The sequence below is a fragment of the Trachurus trachurus genome (assembly GCF_905171665.1).
Source record: "Trachurus trachurus genome assembly, chromosome: 15".
Taxonomy (NCBI): Eukaryota; Metazoa; Chordata; class Actinopteri; order Carangiformes; family Carangidae; genus Trachurus; species Trachurus trachurus.
In genome coordinates, this window is record NC_139906.1 from 6905701 (window position 1) to 6930124 (window position 24424).

General features: G+C 41.1%; 1 protein-coding gene across 1 annotated transcript; it reads left to right on the forward strand.

Moving 5' to 3' along the window:
* Nucleotides 1-1240: 1240 nt before the first annotated feature.
* LOC310998144 (pyridoxal kinase-like) lies at nucleotides 1241-21610 on the forward strand (the record flags this gene model as incomplete). The annotated part of the gene is made up of 11 exons (XM_083988075.1): nucleotides 1241-1321; nucleotides 9495-9549; nucleotides 15829-15933; nucleotides 16081-16164; nucleotides 18508-18542; nucleotides 18995-19080; nucleotides 20514-20559; nucleotides 20676-20787; nucleotides 20890-21026; nucleotides 21123-21189; nucleotides 21495-21610. 11 exons carry the CDS (start codon nucleotides 1241-1243, stop codon nucleotides 21608-21610), a joined length of 924 nt encoding a protein of 307 aa, XP_083844201.1.
* Between the last annotated feature and the right edge of the window lie 2814 nt (nucleotides 21611-24424).

The following is a 24424-nucleotide window of genomic DNA, read 5'->3' on the forward strand; positions in this document are numbered from 1 at the left end:
AGTATAAGTCTGGTGTTTTCTGTTGCTGAAGGATGCGTGCGTTGGTATGCGTGACCTGCAATTAAAGCATCACACAGAGCGGCCAAGGCCTCAGTGAACAGCAGGTGGAGCTGTCACTTCAACCTTTTTCTATCTGGCTCCATTTATTTCTGTCTAGCTCTCTTGTTTCTATGCCTCACAGCCTCCTTCTCCATCTCCCTGTGATTTGTCTCTCTCTCTCTCTCTCACCTGAATCTGTAGGCTATATCCGTCTGTAGGCTACGTGCACTGAGCTCAGTCCCTCTCCATCACTGCCAGATGTGTAGTGTCTATTTGGTGGTGATAGAGGCAGTCTTCTTTGCCAAAGTCAAATCCCCCCTCAGTCACGACTCTGTGATAAAGATGGTGTGAGTCACAGCCACAGACGCACACACACAGATACACAAAAAAAATGAACACAGCACCAGACTTCAGCATTAATTCAGCCAAAAAAAAAAAATGGTGTATGTTATTAAACTACTGTTTTTTCTGTGCAAATTCTCATTTGTCCAGGTCAAAGTCAATTGCATCAAGTCAAATGGACTTAATTTTTGTTGATTCATTCAATTTAATTCATTCAATTGCCATGCAGAGACTGTCTTTTATTTTTGATAGGGAAAAGACACATCTAAATAATAAATTAATAACATGTTTTTTTTTATATAGGCCTATATATATTTAAAAAATCAGCTATAATATAAATAGAGGAGAAGAATTGGACAAAATAGATGAATAATAACTTGTCATTCACGTTCATTTCATTCAAATCCAGCTGTGTTGATCAGGATGCGCTCGGCTGGCCCTGCGCTGACGTCATCCCGTTTAGGCGGTCACTCAGAGTGCCTGTGCAGAAAACCGGCGTACGTCCGTGTGAGTGTGTGAGTGTGTGTGTGACTGTGAATGTGAGAGTGTGAGTGTGTGTGTGTGTTTTGCCCTTCTCCACATCAGCCGTTACAACCACCACACGCGCTCTCACACCACACAACCACCACCACCACCGCCAGCGCCATCCTTTACGCGGTGTGACCGACACACGGCTGGTTAACTAGGAACTATCTAACCAACACTAACTAAACCCGGCGTGGTGTTGACGTTTTTTGGTTTTTCGTTTTGTTTTTTTTCCTTTTTTGTTCCCCCCTCCTCGTTACTGTTATGTGCAGACGTGATTATCGTTGAAATTACGGATTATCCTGCATCTCTCCTCGGCTGACCGGGAGCCGCCATGGAGTGCCGTGTTCTGTCCATACAGAGCCATGTAGTCCGGGGATATGTGGGCAACAAGAGCGCCTCGTTCCCATTACAGGTAAATACAAACTCGCATGCACCCATTATCGGACACCACCCGGTCTGGCACGGCTGCTCGCCCCTTTAACGCACCAGATTTAACCACCACTTTCAATCAATGCATCAATAGGGAAAAGGACTGATGTAACTACAGAGATTTGTAACGATACGTGGTAATATAAATCGTACAAAGTTGGTACAATCTGTGCCGACGGTCATCGGTCATCCATCCGCCTGAACCGCCGCTGCTGGATGAGTTCATTTGTGGCCCGTTGTTGAGTGAGTTGTATTTTTTTTCCCCGCTGCCATTTCAATGTCAAAACGCCCTTAAATGGTGTTATTTCAATTCGTAGTACAAGCCTAAATAGTAACACAGATGTGTAAGCAACAAATAACGCCGAGACAGGTGTCGTGCTAAAGATGTGGTAGGTCCATCCCATAAATCATTTCACTGGATGATAATGATGATGATGATTATGGATGTGAATCATGGATGTGAAATAGGCTACGACAGTAGGAGACGTTTTCTTATCTGACGCCGTTTTGCGTTGAACTCAGTAGATTCATTGGGAAACATCACAGCACGTCACCTGTCATTGAGGGTGTCCGATAATGGGTGTTTTATTTTGTGGAGCTTTTATTATTGGCCAATCGTTAAATAGCCTATATTAAACATATAAAAACCTACTTATGTTATATAAACGGAATGCTATTTTTTTGACGGTCTATCAATGAGAAGGTTGTGTTTCGTTGGTGGCAGAGTTTGTGTCCGATAATGGACCCCCTGGTGTTAATCAAATGACCCCTACTTTGGATGAGTGTGGGGAATGACAATCTATCTAGACAGGGAAATGTTTTCAATCACAGGTCAGTGCAAGTCAGTCCTCAGCTGGCCTCTCACTCATGGTATAGCTACACACTGGCCAGCAGGATTTGCAAAAAAGAAAAAAGCAAGTTAATGATCATCTCAAAGGTCAGAGGGTAAATTTGTACTAGTCCCCCATGCAGCTTATTATTCATTCACCACCACATGGTAGATCCCTCAGGTTTCCCTCATTGGCTCGACAAGCAAAGCAGACAGCTGTAATGGTCTGGGTGTCTGTGGGAACATCTGGATGGACGTATCCGTCCTCCTGTGGTTGATAACCTACAAGTCTGTACTACAAGATACTAGGTAAATAATCAATACAGCTATTTCCTGACTTGAGTTTTCTGATACACCTGGGGAAAAAGGTTATCGTTGATGTTTTATATGTTTGCCAGAGACATGAGAGTGTTATGGTTGGGATTTATTACAATACGTGATGATGACAACATAAACTCGCAGAAGACTTTCTCAGTTATCGAAAACGTTCATTGAACATGAGTCTGGTCTTTGATTTCTTCTCTCTTTTTACACTTTACCTGCTGTTAAATTTCAAAATATGATGCTACAACCAACCACCACTGACATCTGATCAAAATGACAACCAACCAATCAATTCAGTGTATTTAATTGATAATTGAACTAAGGGTTGTGATAACAGAAATGCATGTCCTTTTATTGCTCATCAGTGTTATTCTGCAGATTTATCTTGATATAGATTGGCTGTCATACCGTCAAGCTCTACTTATCAGCATATTATATTCCTGTATCATGTTTTATTGTTATGATAGTTGTCGGCCAGTGTCTGGTTTGCATTAGGTCACCTCAGGACTGGTCAGTTTACAGTGCATCATTAAGCTGGGAAGTGATATATAAGCACTGATTCTTTACACTATGTTAATGGCTAATCTCAAGATTAATTTTTAAACCGACTGACAGCTCAATGTGTTCACCACGATAGCAAACAGCAGCTTAGGACATGGATGATGGATTTCATTTTTCCTGTTATCTAAGAGAGCAGGGAGGGCAGCAGGCATCAGTCAATTAACCTGGATTGTAAAACACTTGCAGATGAAGAACTGTTGAGTGCAGCTTTTGACTGGCTCAACATGTGGCTTGTTCTTTAGTTTAATTATAGGAACAAATCACTCTGGTGTTGCGTCATTAGCTGCATCCACGGTGGAAATAAAAGCCCTCACCGAAAAGGTATCGCTGGCAGAGTGCTTTACATGAAGGCATAACTACCAGAATTAGGGGTCAAAAAGAGCAAGTGCTTTCAAAACAAGCCATTGATTTGATATTTTGTGAAAGGACGCAGAGGTTATTGGCTCCTCCCGGCTATGAAAGTGATAGCCATTTCCCTTTTATGAGCCCTAATGTTGACAGTAGGATGAAACCAGTGATTGCTTTTGGAGGTCTAATTGCAGAATAACGATGCCGGTGATTGTTATAGTTGAATATTTATCCCCGAGCAGAGCAGCCAGGCAGCGATGTGGCTGCGGGCAGCGATGGTGAGGCCATCGTCGGCCTCGCGGTGCACTGCACGTCCCGTCATCATCCTTAGAAGACAGTCACTTGTTGTAAGAAGTGCCGGGTCTATTTTTAGCCTGCAGCGCTCCAGGATGTATTTTGCAGTTATCCTAATGGCTGCTGGGCTTTGATGCATGTCACCAGGGTTCAGTGCCGACACTAATGTTCAGCTACTACGCCTGATTAAGGCCCGTTTGTACCAGCCTAATGTTAAAATAATGTTGACCAGCGCCACTTACTAAGGCTTCTTCTAGACACTATTACTATTAACCAGCACATTATAAAGACCTGGACCCGAGCTGCTCACAGCTTAACCTGAGGTGGCTCACTGTTAAGTTTAGTCAATATTATTGATGATGCATGTGGCTTCTTTTTTTCTTTAAAGACACCAGTATCTAGTTTTTCTTTCTTTTTTTGTCCCCATGTGTGTTGATATCAATAGGCACTACAGTAAATGTGTTGGTAGCACACTTGGACTTAACGTTGGTCCATGGGGAGCTCAGGTTAGAGCAGCACAACAAACAAACCAGCTACAGCTAAGATACCCACATTAGTGTTTTCTGGATAAAGTATGATTTTTAATGTACTACGGCAGCTTTATTTTTCACACATTTTGTTGTTCTGATTGATAAACATGAGCCACAATCTGAATTGAAATACGTCTTCCTAATTTTGAAATGTACTACATTTGTCAAAAACACAATAGTGCTGTCATTACCACCTACTAAAGTCTTCCTAAGTCTTTTTACAGTGCACCTGCAAAAAAACAAACAAAAAAAACGTTAAGTAGACTTGCATGCAGCTAAATATGACATTTTACCATTTAAATGAACTATAATGAGTGGTAGAGATGCCGTAGCGATATCTTACGGCGCTGTTCCTCTGGTGAGAAATTAAACCGGTCATGCAGAATGTCTCTCACTTGTTTTCACTTTCAGATTATTGCAGAGATGAAACCAGCTTTATATTTCACTCTAATTTGCACCGAAGGGTGTTGTTGTTGCTTGAAAACTAAAAGAGACAAACCCTTCAGTCACAGTGTTTTAACTCGAAGCCGCCTCCGAGTTATTGTTAGTTTCGTTACTGATAAAGCTGTCACTTATTTTTTCTGTCTGTAACACATCAGCAGACAGTATACATGGTGTTTTTTGAATAGCTTTTTTCTGGAAAATGGTGAAACAATCAAATAATTGTCATTTTGGCTTTGAAGTGGACATGTCTGATAAACTTGAATGAGATGTTGAGAAGGAACCGATGGCAGCTTGATTAAGAGCAGCTTCACAGTGTATTTGGATGGTGGTGTGCTGCAGTCGGTTTGTGAATGAGCTCCCACTGATGCTTCTGGTCATGAGAAGAGAAAAAAAGAAGAAAAAACTGGCAGTGTGTTAAATATAGACTCATAAACAGAAAGCCCACAGGTCAGCACCGGAGCTGCTCTCATTGTTCAGAGTAATAACCATGATTCAGTCGGTGCTGCAGATGAAGGATAAGACGACGTTGGCAACGATGACGACGGCGACGATGATGATGATGATGACGGTGTGGTCTCGTCAGCGAGCGTGCAGGGTTTCCCTCTCCCTGCGCTGACAGGATGGAGGATCTGAGGCATGTCAGCAGAGAGGCAGCGGCAGACGACTGTATGAAGGAGAAGAAGAGGAAGAAGAAGAAGCAGCAGCGCTCACATTGGCTGCTGCAGGATTCCTCCTGATGACGTCAGTGAAGATGGAGACAAGCTGCCACAGTCACAGCCTGGATACGTTCAGCTTCCACATAGGAACAGTGTTATAGAGCCACTGATGTGATATCAGCTCTGGTCCCTTTGCTTTCCTGCCAAATGCAAACAACTGAAGCCTCACAATTCATTAAAGAAGAAAGCAAGGACATTATATCAGAACTAAGCATGTCGGTACTGGAGGTGTTTGATAATATTCATAATGAACCTTTAAAGGACAATTCTGAGCAAATTCAACCTGGGGCTATAGTTTCCTAATATTTAAAGTCTAAAAGAATGAATCTGAAGATTTTCCTTTTTAATTGCTCCTGTTATGCAGTAGTTCTGTCTGTCTGCAGACTGATCTTCCCTGTTTAGGCTGTTTACATCCCTCAGAGCCGCACATTTCCCCCCACAGACAGCGTCAGATGTCTTCAAACAAACACCGAGGGGTTTCTTTCTTCACATCAAGAAAGCCGACATGTTTGTAAACAGAGCTGTAATAGAAATTCTCCCGAAAGAATGAAGTTGACACACTCAGTACATTTACAGGTAAAATAAACGATATCCAGACTTACGCTCACTGCTACGAAGACGTTGTGGCTCTGAGTTGATATTCCAAACAAATGGGAGCTTCAGACGACCTGTGAACATAGTTTGCCGTCAACTTGACTCTCACGTGAGACTTGGCGAGTTCTCTATTAGGGAACTATAACCCCAGGTTGAATTTGCCCGGAATTGTCCTTTAAGTTGGTTGTTTGGTTGATCAACAGAGGAGTCGTTTAAATGTTGATCATCAAATAATCATCTTAGTCATTTGTTGTCCATCCCTGAATGTGGTTGATCATTTGCATATAGTGACAACATTGGCCAAGTGTTAGACAACACTGAAATGACCTCATGTCAACGTTTTCTTTGTTTTCTATCATGTCATCAGTGGATGTTCGTTTACAGCAGATCCACAGCGATTTAATTTCCATAACCTGGCTGTTTATCAACAAGAGAGCACTCAGTGACACATCTTGTAACTTAATGTTTGCACTAAAAATGGGAATCACCAGAAGCTGAACATCGGTACCGGCCGATATTCACCTTACTGACTGACATCGGCCATCGGAGATACTGATGTTAAGTGGCAGATTGTGCTGACTCAGAGGAGAAGCTTGTATTTTTTTTCCTCATTTTTTGGGGGGGACGTGACTCTGTCCAGATGCAAGAAAGCTCGTGCAAGTTCAATTTGTTAAAGTTAAGTGGGCAGAGATGTCAGGCTTTTTGTGAGAAATTAAGATTTCTTGATTTCCTTTACACAAAAGAAGAATAAACAACAGACAAAAAACATTGCCCAAATTGTTATTCTAAACATCGGTATCGGCCCAGAATTTCACAATGCGTGCGTCCCTTAAAAAAAGTACAACATGCTGCAGTACATGAGCTGTTTTTCAACTGCAAATGATGTCCACAAATGAAAACTTTGTTTACACCTGGTTTTTCTAATAAGATGAAATTATTTGTCTGTTCAGATCGATACTTGGTGTATCGGTACAATATCATCACCATGCAAAATATCTCGTGCGTTGTTTAGTTCAAACCTTGTAGTTGTGTGTTTGCTGGTGATTTTCTCGGAGACATTGTTGTTATAAAATCAGTAGCAGAGAGAGAGAAGAAAAACATAAAGAGCAGAAATGGACAATATGCAGATAAGATGCAGTTACATCATGAATATGCTAATTAGCGTATTACTAGCCTTAAGACACATTTCCTGGTTCCAGGACAGTTAATATCCTGATGAGCTTCCGGCTCATCATGTGTGTGTCATGCTCTGTTAGCAGACTTATCCCGCTAAAGTAAGGATTGTGTTGGTAAACATTGGACCTGTCAGATTACAGGGTGGCTGGCTGCATTTATAAACTGATTCAGGAACAAGAAGACATATCAATCAAGTCAGAAGTGTTTCCTCAGAAAAAGGTTAAATGTTTACTTTTCCTAAATACGTTAATTTGCTCTCCTCCGTCTCTGAAGATGCTCGAGTGGAAGCTTTCCAGTCGGCGGCAACGTAAACACACGGTCTATCTGTGTCACTGACTTGAGGCTCATGAATAGAGCGATAAAAGATGTGACCTAAATAGCGTATTCTTAGCCCCATCTGCATCAGAAGGCCGTAAATACTGTTTTACATCAACAGGCACTTTGCTTTCTGGAGGAACATGCTGTAATAGACAGGTTGTTCCTGTCTGTCAAAGGAGTCCGTTTGATAAACGGCTCTGGGAGAAAAGTAGGTTTAATAAACTGGCAAAAGAGTTTAGTTTAGTTAAGTTTAGTTTAGTTTGGTTTAGTTTTTTTGCACATCATATAGCCGACATTAAAACAATTAAAACAGTGAAATTAAACATTGTGCAGGAGAGGTGGAAGCCAAAATACCTCTCCTATGTAAAAACAACAGAGGTGGTCTTTAAAGTAAAAGAAAGATGATAACACATTAAAAGACAGAGAAAAAATAGCAATTTACATACAAAATGAAAGATAAAGATTGAAAATAAGCATTCTTCAAATCTTAATGTGCACACCCCAGTATTATTTAATATTTAGGTACTCACCTTAATTAAGGAGGGAATTACTTTTGCTGAAATGTCCCTTTGACCTCCTAATAGAGGAGGGCAGATCTAGATTTTCCCACAGGATATCAATAGAATATATCACACAGATTAGGAGCAGCAGGTGTTAAGTGCTCGTTTACACATCTGTATTTCCACCAGGAGTTGGTTCTTACAGCACTATATATTAAAGGATTAGCACCACGTCGTGTCAGAGTTTAACATGTTTCCTGATCCTGCGTTGATCTGGTGATATATTATAAATACAACATGTCGCCTTTTATTCAGGAAACGTGCTGGATTCACACAGTGGTGATTTCAAGGTCAAAGTTAACATCTGCACTCCTTTTCTCTGGTGATGGAGAGAGGGGGGGGGCACATCCTGTCTCCTGTGAATGAGCGTCCTTCTATCTCAAAGTTGCAGTCAATTGAAAAGAACAAAGAACTCATTCACGCTGCCTCCTTCCTGCTTTAGCTCAATTAAATAAAGTCATTCAGATAACAAACTGGCTGCACATGTGGACGACTCACGTGGCGGCTCTCCTTTTTCTCTTTCACTGTGGAAATATTTTCTTTTCTTTAAGATATCTGTATAAAAAGACGGAGAGAACAGGGGGAGGACACCAGGAGGAGTTGTTGTTTTTGTCAGCGCTCCAGCTCGGTGCAGATTTTTTGAGAGGATGTTGTTTTTTTTATCTCTGACAGAGTCAAACTGAGTTTTATTTCCTGCAGAATGTTAATATATCTTGAGGAAACGAAAAGAGGAACCTGGAGCACACGAGTCACTGGTGATGCAAATAATTTACTTAGTGCAGAAACAAGACCAACGTTTCGACGTACAACGTCTTCATCAGGGTCAAATGGTTCTGGTGCGGAATACGAGGCATTTAAATATCCTCCCGACTGTGATTGGTTAAGGAGGGTGGGAGTGCCAGCACCTATCACATGGCCGCATACATCAATTCCGAACCAATCAAAAGTGCTCATTTGTTACAAAATATACAACTATACAACTATCTTCCTGAGAGCACCGACCTCCACCTGTGGAGTGGCTGCAGCGCACAGATACTCCTTTCTTTGTTAATATTTCTTGTTTGAAAGTCGCAAAACAACCAGAATGAGATGCAAAACGACAAAAATAAGATGTTGAATGACTGTAAAGAGATGCACAAATACCTCACAAAATGACACACAGGCGCCCAAGATGCATTAAGTAGCCAACTGTCCACTTTTGAGGAGTTTTAATTGTGTTAAAAGGGGCTTCACCTCCCACACAGCTCTTCAGTAGCTACTGATGTAAACCCACTCAAATTAAAGCTGCAACTTGGCACTTTCATACAAGTATTCATTCATTTAGTTCATATTGAATGAGGAGCCACAGAGCCTGAAGAACAAGAAGCGTTTCTAACACTAAACACTATATTGCACTTTTCTATACTGTGTGATGTATTGGTTCAACTACTAATCTCTTCAACCGTCTCCTCTCTGTTTGCAGGTTTTGGGGTTTGAGGTGGACTCTATTAACTCTGTCCAGTTCTCCAACCATACAGGTAAGACTCTCTGGTATAATCGCACATTTTCTTGCAGGCATGTGTGTGTGTCTGTGTGTTTGTGCATGTTTTATTTAGTGTGTGTGGGTGTGTATGAGTCAGTCGGTGCCTCTGGTGTCGTGATGAGGTGTTAGCGAGCGCTAGAAAGAAAGAGAGATAGAGAGATGCTTGTGGTGGTGGAGGCAGCGGTGGCCGTGTGGAGGCTGACGAGTCACCAGCTGAGTGAGTCGTGTTTTTTAAAGCGAGGTCACTCACCTCGTTGCCTGACACCGGAGCAGATCTCCAACACCGAGGGGACACGGGCTCCATTCATATTTATTCTCCCTGTCAGTCTTGGGACCGATGTCTCAGTCAGATGCTGCTGTTTGGAATAAATACAGTTCATGTTTAAGAGCTCACCTGGTCTGTATATGTCCATTTTTTTTAGGTTTAATCCACAAATATTTCCATTTTTTTGTCTTTATTTGTTCCAACCAAGGTAATTCCACATATTTTCCCTGTAAACATAACATACGACAATACAATCCTTTCTTATTCCCTGGTGGGAAAGCAGCAGGGAGATGATACTTCTTGTATTGCCTGCCCCTCACTCAATACATAAAATTGTTCTGAAATAAGTCACTGAGCAATAGTCTTACATTGAAATAAGCAAAACAAACAAAAACACAACACACAAACAAAGTTTCAATCTTACATTTTCAGTCATTAATTACTTGTCATGTGTCATAAGTTCTGATGATTCTGTTTTTGCATCTATTCATTGTTTTGCACTCGTCCCTAAAGCTCACTTTAAACTTCTTTTTAACATCTTGGTTAAAATTTGTCAAAATACATCATATCCTCTTAAAAAACACTGAAATATTGTAAAGTTTAAAGTCAGTAGGAAGTATGTGGTGTGATCTTTGGTCGACATATGTTCAGTGTCTTCTGCTGACAAAACATTCCTGTTACACAACATTATGCCATATGACATGTGGAGTGCTGCACAGCTGTCACTCACAGGAGCTTCTTTGTGTTTATTGTCGACTGTCACAATAACACTGAACAAAAAAAAAACAATAACAAAAGATCAGAGTGGCTGCATTTTAGTCAGAGCGATCGCTGTGTGTCAAATATTTAGAATAATTAAGTTTATTAACAACACATGACGTTTATCAGGCAAAATGCACTAATCTGATTTTGACCCCCAAAAAAGGGGGGGTTTTATGATGCAACTTGTGACTGATTTGTCCCGGCGGGGGCGTCTGCATCCTTTCATCATAATATCTTGATCTAATTATCGGTCCCATGAGTGAGTGATTGTGCAGATCCAGTCGTGTTGCGGTGACGGGTGGTCGGCCTCCGCCTCAGCTCGTGTTATTAACGCAAAGTGAACTTGAAGCGTGAATCAGCTGAGTCCTGTGAAAACAAACACATCTGCTCAGCTGTTGCCTGTTGTCGTCTTCACACTGGAAACAGACACAGTCCAGATCCAGACTCAGACCATCCTGCCTCTTATACTCACAGTGTTTTATTATTTTTTCTTTTTTTCTTCAGAAAGAGTAAGAGTACTCACTCTTGATTACTCACCGATAGAGTGCTTGTATTTTTATATACACAAAATTTCAATTACCACAATGACAGATCATCTTGTACAGCAGCCGGATAGAGAGAGACGTCAGATCTGTGTGTGCCCATCAATGTGAGCAGGGGGAGAAAAGAAAAGGACACGTGGTGTTAAACTTTTGGGCTATATTGTATCGTTGTTTAGTGAAAAGCCGAGCGTCGGCCAGCAGGTTGAGACACTTAACGAGGTTCATTATTCAGCTACAAAGTAATGGTAACTGGTTGTGTCTGCCTGCCCTGACCAGATTCTGAAGCAGCGGTAAAGAGCGATGGGCCTCTGTACGTAGCGGAATCGGTGGTGTTTGTATAGAGCAGTGTTTTTCAAACTGTGGGGCGCGCCTCCCCTGGGGGGCGCCAGAGTTTTTAAAGGAGGGGTACGCCGTGAGGAAAAAAATAACTGTAAACATTAAAACAAAAGATGAGTTAAGTGTCACTTGCACAAAGGGCTCAATGATTGATCAAACGCGATTTTGTTACACACAGGCTGCGATTATGCTCTAGTGTTATTTGTCATGCAAACAAGGCGGGATGGGGCTGTCGGTGAAAAGAGAAGGCAACAACACCACACTGTTACGGTGTGCTGCTGAGCGACAGGTGTGGCGGCGCCGCACCGCGTCCGGTGCAGCAGGACCAGTGGTACAGCGTCCTTCTGCATACATTTTAGCCTGGTCTATACCAGAGTTTTTTTTACCTAGCACAGTCTCATCGGTGCATTTCATTATTATAAACTTCGACCTGAAGCTCTCTGTCCTCAGACTGTCCACTACCCAGGTCATCACACAGGGAGAGCATGTGTGGCTTGTGTGATGAGTGTTACAGAGTTTGATATATATGTTCACATCCGTCTTATTTGTCAGTGCTTTGTTATGTTGTCATGATAGTTAATATATGCTGAGAAACAAGCCTGTAGCCTAAAATAAATCCTACAGGAAAGACCAGTTTATTTTAAATAAATCAAATGGAACCAAAGAAACTTGATTTTTTTTTTTTTTTTTTTTTTTGCCTATCCACCTTTTTCCGAACGTCAAAAACGTAGCCTGTTTTGCCGGTTTTGCTCTTCCGGTGGAATTTTATGTTTACGTTTCCATGGTTTCGGTAGTCGCGGTAAATGCATGGATTTATTTTTTATTTTTTTTTCAATGAAAATCTGTAAAACGCATGGAACATCACACCAGCTTTTAACAATGGATATCACACAAATTGACATCCGTGTTAAAAGCCAGCGTTAATAGATCCATGCCTTTACCGCAACTATGACAACGACTGAAAACCATGGAAACGGAAACGTACAATTCCACCAAACCGGCAAAACTGGCTTCCGGGTTTGACCATAGATGACGTTCGGCAGCCGGTATCAGCAGCCTTTATGAGTACCAGTACTTTGAAATAAGGCCGGTATCGGTCCGATACCGTTACCTGCTATTGGTACTCGCCCATCCCTAGCATTTTATTCATAATGTCTTTGAATTTGTTCTTTTCTCCTTGGTTTGTGTTCTTGTCTAGTTTCCTTTTTTGGTCTAATTTAACCAGTAATCATAAACCCACTCTATGTAATGACCACTGACTCAGTGCTGTTCAGCTCGGAGCTGGAAAAGGTCGACAGGCTGGTTAACATGTGGATGATGATGATGATGATGATGCAGGTCCAACTCGACACTCATCATGAGCAGGTTGTTTGGAAGCAGCCAGTTTCCATGATGATGTCCTGTCGTTTCATTGGTTATTAAGATGGATGATGCTGAACTTAAAAATAGTGGAGTTAATCTTCTCTTTAGTTGTTGTTGTTGTTGTTGTTGTTGTTGTTGTGTGGGCGAGCAGCATCAGATGCGGAGACGGATGAAAGGCTGTAATTGACATTTTAGCTGCTGAAGTCTGGATTCAGTCGAACATCATCAGAGCTGGAAACAGTTTTTATATCACAACACAACAACACAACCAGAGAAAAGCAGCACAACACCTGTCGGGGGTTTGTTTTCCATCCTGTTTACTGCCTCAATACAGGATCCTCTTCTTTATCTTACAGTTGATTCATGTTTAGTTTGTATGTTTGCTTTTCTTGTGCCTTCGGTTTGTTTTTGTGGGATGAGGCAGCTGTGACTTCAGTCTGTTGTGGATGATGACGAGATACAGCTCAGTTTTTGTGCTCAGACTTCATAGCTAATACAGCCCATGTAAAAAAATGCAATAAGATGTTTTAGGGGCGTAATTAAGACTTATAGATTTAAGCTTTAAGAGTTTAGACTGATCGGGGGCTAAAACGCTGCACAGCATTTTATAATCTCCAAGAAACTGTAAAAACACAGCTGTGTATTGCGTCTTCTTGCTAAACCACCAGTAAAATCAAGTGCATGTAGTAAGAACTGTTGTATTTGAGCTCGCTGCTCTTCTCGGTGGACTGTAGGATCAGACGAGGACAAACTGCTCTCATCTACAGTGTTGATTGTGTTTTGTTTGAGTGACATTAACATAAAAATGCCAGAGAGAGAGAGAGAGAGAGAGAGAGAGACTGCAGCAGCAGCAGCGCTCCGGCTTAATCAGATCTCGTGTGTTGGAAAATTATTAACATTTGCAATTCCTCATTCCTCGGAGGAGAGCGTGTAATTTGGTGTGGCATATTGAAGAAGAAGAAGAAGACGTCGTCGTCGAGAGGGACGGAGAAGGTGAATGGAGACACAGAGACAGGACAGGAAAAAATGAAAGAGTGAGGATGACGGAGAGAGAGAGAGAGAGAGCGACAGGACGCAGCAGTAAACAGCAGCAGGCGCCTGTGTGAGTTGCGACAGCAGCGAATGATGACGACAGAAGCTCTTATCTGTAGGCCTGCCTCCTCACACACACACACAGCGCTCTGACTGCTCATCTCTTTTTCTTAGCCCCTTTGGCTTTCTCTCGGCTTGTTGCTTAGCAACCAGAACCCCCTCCACCATCACCACCACCACCGCCACTGCCACCATCACGACCACGTGACCTGGCTGTGACTCACCTGGAGCTGCGACATCATCGGCCTGCAGCAGCAAACATGTCACACGCAGCAGACAGACGCAGCAGCAGCGCATGTTCCCACCGTCACACACACACACACACACACACACACACACACACACACACACACACACACACACACACACACACACACACACACACACACACACACACACACACGTGCAACGTAGGTGTGTGTGTTTAGATGGGAGGGGGGGGTCTGTGTCCTCATCCTCCTCCTCCTCCTGTCCCTGACTGACCAGATACTGTGGCTTCAGGCTGCACTAAGACCTGCTGTGTGTGTGTGTGTGTGTGTCATGGTTAAAAATATCCTCGTCATTAATCTATTTACTCTTTTTTTTCTTGATTGTTTAGTCTTTATTTCGAACATATTAAAAAAAGAGAAAAAAAATCAATAAACAACATTATGCTCAAAAAGGAGCAGGAGGAAGCCGAGTTATTATTCACTGCTACATCACTCATGTTCAAAGCTAAACTAAATCAACTGAATACAAACAGATAAAGTCATCAGACTCACTTACAGTAGTTTAATAATCGGCTATCAAAATAATATTCCTCCCTCCAAACTACTTTTCCTCATCCTCATATTTATTTAGAAACATGTTTTTGTATATATTTTTTTTAACAGTTTTATGTTTGTGCTGATTTTGAGCTCCACAGTTTCACCCCACGGACTTTGAGTCTTTGAACACAGTTTGTGCATTGATTGTCCTTGTTTATAGTGGACTTTTATTTTGAAATAATCATGATCAGGCTTTCATACAGTACGACTGGCTGAAGCTGATCATGTGAGAGATGTTAGAAACTCCCAGCATGCACTGGGGCCATAGGTTGTTGGATATAAAGTTTATTTTATGTCTCTCTGCCTGTATTTTGTTACCTCGGATGTTATTTTCATCTAAAATACTTCAACTTGTACCAACACTGTCCTGTCCTGAATCTGAAGAACTGAGCTGAAGAAGAAGAGTTCATGTCTCGGCCATGATCAGTCAGCTGCACTTCTCTTCTCTTCTCAAGATTAATTTTAAAAACCAGCTTTGAGGAGACAAAAATCTAGACTCCTGTGGAGTCGGCGGTGTTGTAATCTGGATATCTCCGTCATCCACGTCCAAAAACACAGAGCTCAGGTTTCTGTTGTTTCTGTCTGAAGTCACTGAAGTTCACACACGACTCAGTTCCCGGCAGAAGTCACATGGACAGAACAAGATGCTCAGAGTCCTGCTGCGGGAGAAAAGACCAAACAAAACCAGATTTCAGTTTCTGTAACTGAACCAGACGGGAGGAAGAGTTAGAAGAGTTTTTACACTAAGAGGAGGAGGAGGAGGAGGTGTTGTTGCTGTTGTTGTTGTTGTTGTTGCTGTTGTAATTCAGATTCATGGCTGGGAGAAACATGTGGAAACAGCTAGATATGAGCATGTCCTTTACTTAAGTTACAATATATTATATGATATTATTATTAATTTAAAGTTTGAGTATTTTCGTGTGTGTGTGTGTGTGTGTTAGTATCTATAGGAGCTGGTTGTGCGCACATATACTGTTTGTGTGTCTATTTTTGTCCATGTGCCAGTTTAATAGAAAAAAAGATGGCGAAGTGAGCAAGTTGGCAAACACAATAACTCCTCTCCTCTCCTCTCCTCTCCTCTCCTCCTCCTCCTCTTCTCCTCTCTGCAGGTTATTCCCATTGGAAAGGCCAGGTGTTGACAGCTGACGAGCTCCATGTTCTTTATGAGGGAATCAAACTGAACAACGTGCACCACTATGACTATGTTTTAACAGGTGAATTTACAACATTAACGTCACATTTACACCTGAGTGATTGTTATAATATATATAATATAGCAGTTTTATACAAACAGCAATTAATACAGTGAATACTGAAGTATGTGTAAATCAATATAACTTGTGTGTGTGTGTTGTGTTCAGGGTATACCAGAGACACATCCTTCTTGGAGATGGTGGTGGACATTGTTCAGGAGTTGAAGAGAGCCAACCCCAACCTGGTGTATGGTAAGAACCCATCCCATAATCAAACTGCTGTATTGATTTATTGACTCTAGAGCTGGTGTTTCAGTGGGAACAGGACACACCGATGTTTGGACAGGTTGAAGATATGTATATTTTAGGGTAAAATCCACTTTCCTTATCAGTGGAAATGAAATACGGCTGCGTCGACAGTGGGGACCACAAAGTCGAACAGCTTTTGAGTTTAGAGAAGCAAAGTCATATGACTCATTACTAGGGCTGCCCCCGACCAAAGATTTTCGTGGTCGACCAATAGTCGTCATTTTATGGCGATTGGTCGACTAAAAAACTGACAGCGAGTGAATGTCACGACTTCCTGTATCTAGCCCTTCAAATTAAAAGTCCTATAGCCTTTCATTTACAGTTCAGTCATATTGATTTTGACTGAATTTTGACAAGACACGGCTCCAAATGTTTTGTTTTTTTCCTGCGACCAATCGACCAATGAAATTTTGGTCCGCTAATGATTTTTTGGTCGACCAGTGCTTGGTTGACTATTTGGGGGCAGCCGTATTCATTACTGATCCCCAAAACAATCATTTGTGCCTTAACATAAATAAAATCACATTCAGCAGGTTTAGACCACGATGAAACATTAAGATTATATGAGACAGTGAAACAAAGTCTCCAAACTGAATCAACAGTTAAAATTAATAGTTAATAAAGTCATTCGTTTTATGTATTTTGATATTAATCTCCAGAGAAGTCGCAGCTCTCACTGTGGACAAACTCTCAGGACGTCCCCCTCTCTCTCCCTCCCTCCTTCTCTCTGTTTGTGTTTCTGGCCAGGAGGATTTTCCTCTCATGTTTCACCGATCACTTTCACTCAGATCACGGCCGGTGCAGCTGTGGCCTGCAGACACTGTGTTAGTGGATACAGTGAAGACCTACTGCCACTGTTCAAAATAATAAGCAACCAGAGGGTGACATGCATAATGTGTTTGTTAAGCACTTTTTTTTTGTTGTGTACAAAAAAAGTGCTGAGCTACAACATAGTGTCTATAAGACGTGTCCAGATCTATGTAACAGCTGTCGATGTAATGTGATTGTAATGTAATTTACCTGTTGGTCAGAGCTGAAAACAACAGTGAAGAACTGACAAGAGAAAGAGAGAAGGAGTGTTTCTTGCTCCTCTGATGCTTTTGAGAAGTTTGTTATTGTCACAGAAAAAACTCTGTTGTGTCATGATGGCTGAAACATTTCAGTATATTTGGCAACAAAACCTGTTGCTCCTGTCGTTCACTTCGCACATCTGTTAATGTAGTGGACAGGTGTGTAGGAGGAAAAATGTCTGACAAACTTTATATATTAGAAACTCCCGCCATTGTTGGTAACTTGCACAATTCAGTTTTGGTCATAGACCTTCATCAGGCAAACCATGTTTTGGTTTATGTGCAGCCTGCAGTAAAGATCAGTACAAATCTGATAAAATGTTAAAGAAATTACAGAAAACAAAACCTTGGTTTAATGCTGAAGGTGTTGAGGCTCAAAGGAAATATGTTCAATTAATGAATATGCTTAAATCTAACTGATCTCTCTAAGCTAAGGCTGAAAAAATGCTCACAGTATTGTATTACGTCTACTTGCATAAGGAAGGGAAGGAAACTTTGAATATTGATGAAATCTAATAGGAAGAAATATTGGTTTATTTTGAATTGTAAGACTAGGAAATATATCTATAGAAACATTTGCTGAGCATTTTATTGTAGCCTCCTGTTGTTTTTCATGGTCTTACCCCTTAAGAAATGCTCTCCGATCAATATTTGTATTTTATCGTGTTGTTGTAACACTCATAGTAAGAACCCCACAGAGAATAATCACCTGACTCTGCACCTCCTCCTCCTCCTCCTCCTCCTCCTCCTCCTCCTCCTCCTCGGCCTTGTTCAGGTCACTGGACACAACATCACTGTTTTTGGTTTCTCATCAGTGTCGATTTCTAGCAGCAGCAGGTGTTTTGTTTTTTGTTTTTTTTCTCTGTTTTCAGCCCCAAAGCTCTGATAAACTCAGACAGCAGCCAGACAGGAGAGGCAAAACAAAGCAATATGGACTTTAAAGCGAATGCATTCACCATATTAACCTCATAAAAGTGAGAATAAGTCGGTAAAACCTTCGAGTCTTCTTCTTCTTCTTAAAGAGGATGTGGTGGTGATGGAGCTTTTTCCGTCTGTCTGTCTCTCCACATGCAGCCTTCAGTGTGTTTACATCCCCAAATCCACTTTCATGCCTCCTATCGCTGCAGTCTTTATGTAATGTGATGATGTTTTGGAGCAGCACAGGTCGTCTGCGTCTGACTCTGATCCTGTTGCTTTTTTTTTTGTATCTTTGCAGTGTGTGACCCGGTGCTCGGCGATCATGGATCTATGGTGAGGCTTTATCCTGTCCTCTGTATGTGCAGCTGTGTGTCTCTGTTGTTATTAGATAGATTTTTAGCAAGGGTTTTTTTATGTGTGTGTGGGAGGGTTTTAATGTTTATTCTAGTGTGTGTGTCTATCCGTGTGTGTGTGTGTGTGTGTTTTAGTGTGTTTGTGTTGTGGGGGTGTTACAGGGCTCATTTCTCAGTGACAGATGGATTATTGCGACGTGAATGAAGCGCATATACACAGTGACTCAGTGTGTGTGTGTCGTGTTGTGTGCGTGTGTGTGTATATATTGTGCAGATGTGCATTTTCGGGGATTAAGATCATTTTCTGTCAGTTAGTTGCTCATAATTCAAGACCATGAAACAAAGATGAAAGAGAAGCAGAGCGTCTTGTTGTTGTAGCTGTTCCTCCTCAGAGCTCATCGTGTTCGTTTCTGTTCTGTTCTCCATCCACAGTACGTTCCCCAGAACCTTTACCCCGTCTACAAGAACAAGGTCGTTCCTGTTGCTGACATTATTACTCCCAACCAGTTTGAGGCTGAGTGAGTACAAGTGTTTCTGCTTTAATTTACTTGCAGTTGTGCATATATACTGTATATATACTATATATACAACTCATTGAGAGACCACTTCAAATGATCAGTTTCTCTGGTTTTACTCTTTATAGGTATATGTTTTGAGTAAAATAAACTTTTGTTTTACTCTTGACAACATTTCTCCCAAATTTGAAATAAAAATATCGTCATTTATGGCATTTGTTTGCAGAAAATGACAACTGGTCAAAATAAATAACAAAAAAGTTAAAGTGTTTTCTTTTCAGACCTCAAATAATAATAATAATAATGCAAAGGAAACAACTTTATATTCATTCCTAAACAACATAACACTATTTTTTTTAACTTTCAGAAATCAGCATTGGTGGAATAACCCCAAATTTCTAATCGCAGCAGTGGTTTTTATAATCTTCATTAAATATGATGTTCAGGTGATCATCTAAATGCCTCATTAAGCAGAGCGAGGTGTGATTGTGTTGAAATTCAGCCAAACATGTAGAGAAACTGATTTATTAAGAACATTTTGGAGTGGTCTCTTAAATTTTTCCAGAGCTGTATGTTTATATATATAATATATAATTTATTTTAAACCCAACATACCCTGTTTCTCTCCTGTAACTGTAGCAGAGTATTAGCACCAACCATCTTTATGTAATACCACTCATCCTGTTGTTATCTAATACCTCCATTTTGGGGAATTAACAGAAAAAAAAGGGTTCAGCTTTGCTCACTTAAACCTGGTTAAGTTTTTTAACGATACAGTTTTTAAATCCAGATTGTCACATATTGTTAACACCAACACACACACACACACACACACAGTGAAGCTCTTCTACTGTGTTAAAATAAACGATCAAAGCCGAGATGTCTTGTTTTCTCTGACTGCTACAGAACTTAGCCTCATACATTTGGTATCCATGGAAACATTTGGATCTTAATGAACATTTTATAAATAAAGTTCTGAGTTTTTCATTTTAAAGACGTACCCACTGTGACATAAACACAAAGAGTTATGCAGGATGAAAGAGTTTGATTGATAGATGTGAAATCTGAAGAAGACAGTGTCTGTTGTTTTTATTTTAATTTCCATTTTTATCGCCCCGATGCAGAAACAGGCAGATTAAAGGAGTTTTCCATGTTTGTTTTTTCCTGCATTGACTAAATGGTGCATACATGAAAAACAGTAACATTATAAGAGATGATTGTGTCAGAGCTCGACTCCAGCTTCACTGTGGAGCTGCTCCACCTAGTGGAGTCTCTGTGTCCCTTTACTGTCACAATAAACACATTTTCTTCTATTCTATTTATTCTATTTCTTCTATTTCAAAGGCTCTCTTGACTCTGTTCTGTTTGTCTGTTTAATAATTTAATCCTCAGTGTTTCTGAGTCACATAGTGCTCACATGTTTTCTTCTCTTTTAGATTATTGACAGGGAAAACCATCAGCACAGAGAAAGACGCTGTCGAGGTAAAAGATTGAATCCCTCTTTCCTTTCCTTGAATGTTTCTTTATTTCCAGAATAAGCTGTTGTTTGGCATCAGACTTTGTGTTATTCACATGTTTTCCTCACTCTCCACCTGTAGGTAATGGACCTGCTCCACGCTATGGGCCCAGACACGGTGGTCATCACCTCCTCTGATCTGCCCTCCAGACTGGGAGACCGTTTCCTGGTGTCGCTGGGCAGCCAACGCAGTGGTAGGTGAAGTCTGAACATGTGTGTGTGTGAGAGAGAGAGATTTGCATATTGTGGGAACAAATTAAACAAACAAACGGTCTCTTCCCTGTTGTATTCTTCAGTTCGTCCAGACGGCAGCAGGACGACACAGAGAGTTCGAATAGAAGTTCCCAAAGTGGACGCCGTCTTCGTAGGAACCGGAGATCTGTTTGCTGCTATGCTGCTAGCGTGGACACACCACCACCCGAATGACCTAAAGGTACAAACAGCTAAAGATCAACAACACACATAAATCCTGAGTCATTATAAAACATTATTAACTTGCTTTCTCTCTCTCCAACTCCGTTTCTCTCAGACGGCCTGTGAGAAGACATTTTCAGTGATGCACCATGTTATCCAGAGGACCATATCTTATGCCCATGGTGAGAAAAGCACCAACAAAATCCAATTTACACTGTTTTATTAACAGGCTATTCATTAAAATACAGGAGCTAAACTCAAATTTTGATGTAGTTTTATCATTGAGTTTGTATTCAGATCAGGAAAATAATTGTGTGGAAGTAATTGAGGAAATTACTTTGGCCACTTTACAGTCTACATCTGCAGATCTCAGCTGCTGCATCAATGGCACAAATATTATTCATCCAAAATATTAAAAAAGTTTTTTTTAAAAAGCATCATATTAATATTCCTCTCTCTCCATGTCTGCCGTCCCTCTCTCCCTCAGAGTTAGCAGGTCCTGGTCGGAGGCCCAGTCCGCCGCAGCTGGAGCTGAGGATGGTTCAAAGTAAAGCTGACATAGAGGACCCTGCTATAGTTACGGAGGCCACAGTCATATCCTAACATTACCGACCCATGAGACTCATACTAACCCTCCTCCTCTTCCTCCTCCTCCTCCTCCTCCTCACCACCCATAAATCTCTCAAATCCTGTATCTCGGTAAATCTCTCATCACTGTAAACCTTGATTGTCATTTCCTCCTCATCATCCAGACTCCCCCTTCAAACCCTCACTTAGTATTGTAACCCCCAAAAGAAAAACCCTCTGCTCCTTGAAACTCCTGTGACTCCTACAATCCCCCCTCCTTCACCCCGTTTTTGGACCCAGAGCCATGGATAGACAGAGGGTTGTGTCTGGTTTGGACCGAGGCGAAGTGTGCTCTATAGGAAGGATTAAAAAAAAAAAAGAAACCGAGAGATATTAGTGCTGTAGGGCTGATCAGATGGCTAGAAGAAGCCGTGTTTATTACAGTAAAGGTGAAGAGAGTGAGAATAAAAAAGAAATTCACACTTGAAAACATGTTAATATATCACGGGAACTTAACAACCCTGCACACACGGTTGTGTTACAGCTTTATTTGTGCAGAAAGTTGCATTTGGAAAAAAAAAAACCTCCGCAACTTGTGGAAAAGATTATTTAAAGTTCTCAAAAAACTCTACCAAATACAAACTCCACCGCCTTTTAATTGCTCTGTTACTGCCACTCAACTCACACACACACACGTTGCACCAGTTGCCAGGTAACAACAAGGATTGCATTGAAAAAAAAGAAAAGAAAAAAAAACCCGTAATGATCCGACTCTGTTTATCTATGGCTCTCTCTCTCTCTGCCACTATTTTGACCCCTCCCCCGTCTTACAGCAGTGATGTAATGGTGACCAAGTCTAACCCCCCCGAGACCCCTAAACAATAATAATAATAATGATAATAATAATAATAATAACAAAGGAAAAAAAAAACGCACAATGTATAGTTGATGTATAGATGTTGTACTATAACTGTATTGGACCATCTGTATGATATCTTCTATCTGATCTGTCTATTGGACCATTGTGTTGATGCTACTGTACTATAGACCACACGCACTACAATATCACCAGAACCAGAGACATGTGGGCTGGTTCTGGCTCCCCCCCACCCCCCTTAACCCTCCCCTAACCCCTCTTAACCCCCCAAACACCCCCCCCCCCTCCCCAGGGCGGCTGCAGTCGATGTAACTCGTTAGTAAATAGGTAACTGTCTATTAGTCATAGTCTGTAGTTTCAACCTCTTTCATCTCCACATAGAAGCAACATGGGAAACCTAAGCCGCCTGTGAGACCCCCTCCCCCTTATTCTCACCCCCCACCCCCCCCCCCCCTCCCTGTTAGACCAATCAGAAACCGGCTTTAACCTCGGAGCCAGAACCAACCCACGTCCTGCCGGGCGGTTCCCGGCCCAGCTCTGGCCCAGAACCCTATATCTGAGAGTTGTGCCACTGAATTTTTACTGGAGGCCTCGAGAAAGAAGAAGGAGACCCCCTCCCTCCCTCCCTTACCCCCCCTCAACTCCCACCAACGTCCAGTAGCAGCAGCAGCAGCTCTGAACAACGTTTTGTTGTAGGAAAAAGTGAGTGTTCACTTCACTTCACACTCCTGTGGTCACAGGAACAGAAATGATGCCGAGTGTCTGTCAGCACCAAGCAGTTTTAAATTTAATATACGGCAAAAATTAAGAGACCACTTTCACAAATGTTTCTTAAAAAGCATCTCTACATGTACGGCACTCATTCCAATCCAGCTTTTTTTTTAACACAAACACAACTCATTCTGCTTAATGAGACACTCTGATGAGTCTGATTTTATAGGAACGTTATAAAAACCACTGCTGGGATTAAACCCACGAAGATTCATTTATAAACTCTTCCTAAGTTAATATTTGGCTTGTGTTGTTTAGGAATGTGTATGAACATGTTTTCTTTGTATTATTCAAGGTCTAAAAAGAGTTAATATTTTATATAAGATTATAAAAACACTGCTGTGATTAAAAATTGGGGTTATTCCACCAATTTTGATTCCCAAATTATTCCTTAGGTTAAAAAAATAGTGTTGAAAATGAATATGAATTGTTTTCTTTGCATTATTTGAGGTCTGAAAACACATTTTCTGCAAATAAATGCTCTAAATGACAATATTTTTTTATGTCAGTAGTTAATATAATAAAACAAAACTGTTAATTATACTCAAACACATACATATGAATAGTAAAACCAGAGAAAATTATAATTTTCAAGTGGTCTCATTTTTTTCCAGACGGTTAATAGAGATGCCTGTTTAATACGACACTCCAGTTAATCCTGTAACTAACATCAGCTATAAACCAGCCACTAAACTAGCTCATGTTGTCTTCCCCATTGTTTTTTGCTGCTGCACAGTCGGTTATGCTAATAAATGATGACGATGTTGGACATAAGAGTCTTACGGTTGAGTTAGCTCTTTTCTAAACGACCATCATATTCTGTTTTTCACGGATGGAGCGTGTGACAGTAAAGGAGGTGAAGAAGTGACCACAACATGCGACGGTGGTAAATGAGCCGGATTTTTAGACCAATGATGTTTTTGCGAGAACTTGGCATGTGCCTTAGCCCGCTGAGCTACCAGGGCACCACAAGAAATGAGATTTTAATGAGATTTTAACATTTTTTAACAAGTTATTTTCCCCAAATCTTTATTCCCTGCCCCCGCCCACCCACCCATACCCCGTCCCTTCCTCGTTGCTTCCTGATTTGAATGTTCGGTGAATCTTTTAACAGCAGGAAAACAAGCAACAACACACAGTTTTGGAAATCAAATAACAGGAGGCTTTAAAAAATAAATAACGAAATAAATAAAAACAAAACA